Here is a 7,992-nt window from a genome sequence, read left to right as displayed (position 1 = left end):
AAGCTCTCCAAGAACAGAGAAGAAAAGGATAAAAGAGAGGACAAAGATGAGAGAGAAAAAAGTTATGAAAAACAGAGATAAGACCTCAAAAATACATAAATATTTCAAAACAAACTAGAAAACTGGAACGGAATAAATAATCTAACATGATTAAGTATTCTGAGATAAAGAGGCGAAGAAAGGTACAAATCTAAGTAATTACCATGTTTCAAACAAAATAAAGAGGCCCTGGATACACTGTGAGCAAATTTCTAGGTTTAAAGTGCATGTGTGCTACTTTTCCCGCTTCCTAAAGGAACAAAATTCAAGCTGGCCAGGAACTGCCTACCACTTTTCACTGCTAATGTGAGACTTTGTGTTGCTCTCTTTCTTGTTGATGAGCAGTCTTGTCAGAGATTTTAGTCTTTCAAACATCAGCTTTTAGTGTTGATCCTGTTCTATATCCTTATTTTGCTACACTGCCTTTTCATCTTTTTAATATTCCTCCTTCCACCTTACTTATATTCACTTTTTGTTCTTGTTCCATTGTCTCTTGATGTTTGGTTCACATATTTTCAGCCTTTCTTCCTTTCTGGTAATTCAATCCCACATTCGTGTAAAATTTACTTTAGAGTGCATAAGATTTGTAAGTAGCTATATATTAATTGTTTAAAGTATTTTCTACTCTGTATGGTTTTGTCTTTATCCTCCTGTTATTTAAAAGAATGCTGTAAATGTATGAGTTTTTACATTATCTTTTTTGTTACTGACTCCTAACGAATGCATGCGGTCAGAAAACGTGCTCTTTTGATACTGATTTCATTGAAACTTGATTTACAGCCTACTACATGGTTAATTGTTGGAAATGTTCTGTGTGCATGTAAAGAATGTGTAGTTCAGACAGCATTCTATATATATTAAGCTTATTGCCTTGTTCAAATGTTTCATATGCTTAGTACTTTTCATGACATCATTGATACTGAAAGAGATGTATGAAAATCTCCACTCATGATAATGGATTTATTTTACTCTAGGTCTTTAAAATTTTTTACTATATTTATGTTTTAAGCAATGTGTATACATGTGATATTCTCCCTGGTGAACTAAAATTTTATCACTAGGTAATGACCTATTTCTCATTTTTAAAAATTATCTACACTTTGTATTTTAGAGTTGTAACCATGTGTTTTTTGCATAGGTCTTTTCCATATCTTTTTCTCCCCTGTTTTCACTTTTCTGTGTCCTTATATTTAGAATGGCTCTTGAAAACAATTTATAGCTGGATTTTAAATCCACTCCAATAATTATTGCTCAACTGGTGAGTTTGATCCATTTATACCGACTGTGACTACTGGATATAATGGATCAACTCTACTATCTTATTTGGCATAAATTTCTCTTTTTCCATGCTTATTTTTTCTTGCCTTCATTGGTAGAGTCCTCTTACATCTTCATTAGTTTAGAAATACTTGTATTTAATCTTTTGGTTTTCTGGAAATTTTAACATCATGTTTACTTTAAAGTCTGAGTTACTCCTGCTAAGCAACACAGTACCTTAAAACATTTTAACTCTAATTCCAGCTACCCCATTCCTGAGTTCTTGTCCTGGATTTTAGTTTTTTTATAACCAGATTAAATATCACTATTTCATAGAGTTGTTCTATTCACACATTTACATTCTCTTTTGCTATGTCATCGCACTCTCTTCAACTTCCAGAGACCATTTTGCTTCTTCCTAAAATACACTTCTTTAGAAATTTCCTTAAATGTAGTTTTATTCGTCATAAATATTTAATTTGCTTTCTCTGAAATATCTTTATCTTGCCAGTATTCTTGAAAGATATTTTGATGACTAGGAAAACTCTAATTTGACAGCCCTTGTTTTTCAGTACATTGAAAAATTCCACCATTTAATGGACCAGTTGTTGAAAGTCATTTTCAATCTATATTAGCCCTTGAAATTAATCTGTCTTATCTCTGGTTGCTTTTAAATTTCTACTCTGTCTCTTTGGTGTTCTTTCATTTTCTTACAATATGATGTTTTTTAGATATGGATATCTTTTTAAAAAATATTTTATTTATTTGACAGGGAGGAGTACAAGCAGGGGAGCAGCAGGCAGAGGGAGGAGAAGAGTTTCCTGCTGAGCAGGGATCCTGATGTGGGCCGATCTCGGACCCGGGATCATGACCTGAGCTGATGGCAGATGCTTAACTGACTGAGCCACCCAGGCACCCCAATATGGATATCTTTTTATTTACCCTGTTTTAATTCATTTTGGATTCTTGAACTGAGGTTCATATTTTTCATCAGTTCTCAATCATTTATTCTCAATCATTTTTTCACAGTGCTATCTCTCTGCCCCATTCCCTCCTGGAACCCATTTAACATGCATATTAGACTCCTTATGCTTTATCCTTCATATAAATCTTTTAGATATTTCTTGTTTCTCTATGGGATTCAAGTACTTTTACAACCAATTTTCTTTTAATCCACATCTTGAGTTTCTAATTTCAATATTTTCACTTCTTAGAAGTTACTTTTCAAAACTTTTGTCAATTATTAGTCTTCTGTTTCTTCAGTATATTTCTAATTACCTCATTTCTTTAAAACCACTGAACGTAATTTATGTTGTATTATGGTATCGCAATTGTGAGTCTATTCCATTTTACAATTTTTGCTCTCACTTTGTGTGTGTATGTTCATTGTGAACTCATGTTCCTTGGCACCTTATCCGAGGAAACTTCTAAGGTCTGGGATGCTTCTATCAGGCACCTGAGGGTAAACCAGTCTGGGACTCATTTCGACCAGATTCTCTGCTGTTTTGACTGCCAACATAGTGTGAATTCAAGTCCCATGTCCACGTAAATGTGGACCAGCAGTTAGGAACTCCAGGAGAGATTTCTTCCCATAATCAAAGCTGAGACAGACATTCACTTTCTCCTCTGCAGAGCAGGGTTTTCCTAATTCTATCGCACAAGCGCCTGCAGGAGTACTAACTCAATGCAGGGATTGGTTCAACTTACTAATTGATTGTTGCAAGTCTTTGCTCTCTGCTCCTTATGCCTACCCTGGCTACTAGGATCAGCAGGTACCTGAGGGAAAACACTGGGCTCCAGGCCTCAATTACCTTTCTGATTTTATGTTCATTATCATTTCTGGCCTCCAAAGAATTTTTTTATTTTGCTCCTTCTGCTCAGGGGTGTCTCTGCACACATTCAACGTTCTTACTTGTACTGCACTCCAGATGACATAATACTCTATATGGAAAACCCAAAAGACTCCACCCCCAAACTACTAGAAGTTATAGAGCAATTCAGTAATGTGGTGGGATACAAAATCAATGCTCAGAAATCAGTTGCATTTCTATACACGAATAATGAGACTGAAGAAAGAGAAATTAGAGAATCCATCCCATTTACAATAGCACCAAAAACCATACATTACTTTGGAATTAACCTAACAAGAGAGGTAAAGGATCTATACTCTAGAAAATATAAATCACTCTTGAAAGACATTGAGGAAGACACAAAAAGATGGAAAAATATTCCATGCTCATGGATTGGAAGAATTAACATAGTTAAAATATCCATGCTACCCACAGCAATCTACACTTTCAATGCTATCCTGATCAAAATACCGATGACATTTTTCAAAGAGCTGGAACAAATAGTCTTTAAATTTATATGGAACCAGAAAAGGCCCCGAATCGCCAAGGAACTGTTGAAAAGAAAAAACAAAGCTGGGGGCACCACAACGCTGGATTTCGAGCTGTACTACAAAGCTGTGATCACAAAGACAGCATGGTACTGGCACAAAAACAGTCACATAGACCAATGGAACAGAATAGAGAACCCAGAAATGGACCCACGGCTCTTCGGGCAACTAATCTTTGATAAAGCAGGAAAAAACATCCAGTGGAAAAAAGACAGTCTCTTCAATAAATGGTGCTGGGAAAATTGGACCGTTACAAGCAAAAGAATGAAACATGACCACTCTCTCACACCATACACAAAGATAAACTCCAAATGGATGAAAGACCTCGATGTGAGACAGGAATCCATCAAAATCCTAGAGGAGAGCATAGGCAGCAACCTCTACAACATCGGCCACAGCAACCTTTTTCATGACACATGTCCAAAAGCAAGAGAAACAAAAGATAAAATGAACTTGTGGGACTTCATCAAGATAAAAAGCTTCTGCACAGCCAAGGAAACAGTCAAAAAAAACTAAGAGGCAGGCCACGGAATGGCAGAATATATTTGCAAATGACACTACAGATAAAGGACTGGTATCCAAGATCTACAAAGAACTTCTCAAACTCAATACACGAGAAACAATCAAATCAAAAAATAGGCAGAAGATATGAACAGATACTTTTCCAATGAAGACATAAAAATGGCTAACAGACACATGTAAAAATGTTCAAAATCATTAGCCATCAGGGAAATTCAAATCAAAACCACACTGAGATACCACCTTACACCAGTTAGAATGGCAAAAATAGACAAGGCAAGAAACAACAATTGTCGGACAGGATGTGGAGAAAGGGGATCCCTCCTACGTTGTTGGTGGGAATGCAAGTTGGTACAGCCACTCTGGAAAACAGTGTGGAGGTCCCTTAAAAAGTTAAAAATTGAGCTACCCTATGATCCAGCCATTGCACTACTGGGTGTTTACCCCAAAGTAACAGACATAGTGAAGAGGAGGGCCATATCCACCCCAATGTTCATAGCAGCATTGTCCACAATAGCTAAATCGTGGAAGGAGCCGAGATGCCCTTCAACAGATGACTGGATTAAGAAGTTGTGGTCCATATATACAATGGAATATTACTCAGCTATCAGAAAAAATGAATTCTCAACATTTGCTGCAACATGGATGGCACTGGAGGAGATAATGCTAAGTGAAATAAGCAGAGAAAGACAATTATCATGTTTTCTCTCATCTATGGAATATAAAAACTAGGATGATCGGTAGGGGAAGAAAGGGATAAGGGGGGATAATCAGAGAGGGGAATTAAACATGAGAGACTATGGACTATGAGAAACAAACTGAGGGCCTCAGAGGGGAGGGGGATGGGGGAATGGGATAGACCGGTGATGGGTAGTAAGGAGGGCACGTATTGCATGGTGCACTGGATGTTATACGCAACTAATGAATCATCGAACTTTACATCGGAAACCGGGGATGTACTGTATGGTGACTAACATAATAAAAAATCATTTAAAAAAAAAGAATATAGGACTAAGAATTTGAAAAGGAAATGTACATTTTCAAGCTCCTGGTAAGTTCTGTTTTCAGCAAGAATGTTTTTAGATGATTTATAATGCGAATTTTTCAAATTACTCATTATAATAAAATTGCTGGATTGTGCTAAAAAATAAAGAATTGTGGTCCATATATACAATGGAATATTACTCAGCTATCAGAAGGAACGACTTCTCAACATTTGCTGCAACATGGACGGCACTGGAGGAGATAATGCTAAGTGAAATAAGTCAAGCAGAGAAAGACAATTATCATATGATTTCTCTCATCTATGGAACATAAGAACTAGGAAGATCGGTAGGGGAAGAAAGGGATAAAGAAAGGGGGGGTGATCAGAAGGGGGAACGAACCATGTGAGACTATGGACTCTGAGAAACAAATTGAGGGCTTCAGAGGGGAGGGGGTGGGGGAATGGGATAGACTGGTGATGGGTAGTAGGGAGGGCACGTATTGCATGGTGCACTGGGTGTTATACGCAAGTGATGAATCATCGAGCTTTACATAAAAAACCAGGGATGTACTGTACAGTGACTAACATAATATAATAAAAAAACATTAAAAAAAAAGAAGTGGTATAATTTCTGAACACTTGCATATCTGAAAATGTCTTTCTCCCATTGTCTTCACCTGTTAAGGCATCTTCACTAGGTACAAATTCTTGGGTTAAAAATTTTCCTCTCCAAAATTCAAGGGGATAGTTTCCTATCAACTCCTGGCATGGCACAAGACTGGCTTGGTTTTCCTTCTCTCACAGGTTACTGGCTTTTGTTTGTTCTTGCCTTTATCCTCATAATTTAATACTCTAAATTATAATTTCTGTCTAAATTACAGGATGTGTCTAATTATAGAATGCTTTTCTCAGTGACTTTTCTGGAACATGATGAGTTCTTTCAATCTCTACATGCAGATCTTTCTTTGGTCCCCCCAACACTTTATTCAGCTCTATCTTTGAACAATGCCTGCTCTGTTCTCTTTCAGAAACATCAGACACCCATGCTACAGTACCAACCTTTGTTCTACCATCGGCTGTCCACTCTCTTGTTGGTACCATCTCTAGGCGCTCTGCATTCTGAGAGCTGCTCTTTGTGTGTGTGACACTGATTCTATTTTCTGAAGTGTCTGCTGTGCATCTGTGCTTCTGCTTTCTTTAGTTCCTACAAGCGTCACCATACTCACCTTGGACTGTTCTCTCTTTACAGCTTTCTGTTTCTGCTTCACAAATAGCATATTTTCTTATATTCTTTTGAAGAGACCAAAAGTTTCCTGAAAATTTCTCCCAGTTTCTGGAAATGAGGTTATACACTGACAGAGCATAATTTTGTAAGTGTTTAGGACAATGCTCCTTCTCTTTGTTTTGCAGTATTCTGCCCAAAGTCCCACCACACCTCTACCTCACCCAGACTTGTGGCAACTTCACTCTCCTTTGGCTGTAGCAGGAGATATGCCTGGGTGTTGGGACTAAGATATTTTTCAGTTTTTTTTTTTAAACTTCTGTTGTACATATATACTTTGGTGATACTTATTTTGGAAAAAAATAGAAATAGAAAAAATTTTTCTTTAAAGTACTCTGTGAACAGCACAATAAAAAAATCAGTTTTTGTGAATCTAGGATCTATACAAAAGTTATGATATGAAGATGACAAGTTATGTACTTTTGCTTCTGAAAGGGGAAATTGGTAATATATTAAGAAAGAATGACAACACGATCTAATCCTCTTTCCCACACAAACACCAATTTTATTCCAAATAATCACATAATTTTAAAAATTTTCCTAAAACACTCTTACAAAAAGTAACCCCACTCATTAATTCTGGAAATTCCATTTTGTACGTTAGTAAGTACTACCTTACTTGAACTGAAATAGTCCAAAAATTCCACAGCTTCTATAGATTTCATTTTTAAAGTTAAAAAAAATCTACTTTTCATGATAAATGATGCTACCGATAACTTTACTTGGTGGACTTTTAGTTACTTTGGTAATTTTTACAATCTTACAAATAAGCAACACACACATAATATATATAAAATGATAATAAGCCAGTCTAATGGCTTGCATTGGAGGCCAGGGAGTTGCATTTTGTCAAACCCAAATTGAACAGAGTTGAATTTAGGTTAATACAGAGAAAGGCATGCTCTGGGTGTGTTGTCCTTTGTAATTCTTGAAGCATCAGATGAATAGTAAAAAGTTCAAAGAGCTTCTTATTACTCCTGTAAGAGAACAAGTACATGAAGTTAGTTGCACACTCTCGGGAGTTTATCTGAAATGACAAGGAGAGATCATTTACTTGTAAATGTGGGCAAATGGCACCTGGTTTCAACCGAGTGCAGAACACACTTAACTCAAGGATTAATATGCCAAGACAAACAAAATGGGCTTTAGGAGATAAGCTTAAAGTGGAAAAGTATTCAAGGAAGAAAAGAATATGCTTTGTAATCCTGAAAACTGCACCCTAGTCACCACTAAAATGCTGGAGAATATTTTTTTTTCCTCACAGCTAGAAAAAAAAATACTTGATCATCTTATTTGAAGTAAGTAGCAGAGTACTGCGTTACCTTTTGACTTAGCTCCAACATACCTTTTCAAACATCCTCCTTCTAATAATCAGTCAGTAATTTCATTTTCAATCAGAACAATAGCTGGAATATATTTCTTTTATTTTTTTAAAGATTTTATTTATTTATTTGACAGAGAGACAGCCAGCAAGAGGGGGAACACAAGCAGGGGGAGTGGGAGAGGAAGAAG

General features: G+C 36.4%; 1 protein-coding gene across 7 annotated transcripts in view; it reads right to left on the bottom strand.

Annotated features, from left to right (window-relative positions):
* Nucleotides 1-6,959: 6,959 nt before the first annotated feature.
* The window catches only part of CCDC138 (coiled-coil domain containing 138), a 162,476-nt gene continuing 161,443 nt past the window's right edge, over nucleotides 6,960-7,992 (bottom strand). For 6 of the 7 annotated variants that reach the window (XM_040623677.1, XM_040623678.1, XM_040623679.1 and 3 more), the window contains exon 15: nucleotides 6,960-7,457. In XM_040623677.1, coding sequence (XP_040479611.1) covers nucleotides 7,292-7,457 — 166 coding nt within the window. In that variant the 3' untranslated portion in view covers nucleotides 6,960-7,291. The remainder of the gene's footprint in view (nucleotides 7,458-7,992) is intronic. The other variant, XM_040623684.1, reaches the window with a different exon arrangement.

The sequence above is a fragment of the Ursus maritimus genome, unplaced genomic scaffold (genome assembly GCF_017311325.1).
Source record: "Ursus maritimus isolate PB19 unplaced genomic scaffold, ASM1731132v1 scaffold_6, whole genome shotgun sequence".
In the NCBI taxonomy this organism is placed as follows: domain Eukaryota; kingdom Metazoa; phylum Chordata; class Mammalia; order Carnivora; family Ursidae; genus Ursus; species Ursus maritimus.
The sequence above is the reverse complement of the archived record's forward strand: the minus strand, read 5'-3'. Positions and strand labels throughout refer to the sequence as shown.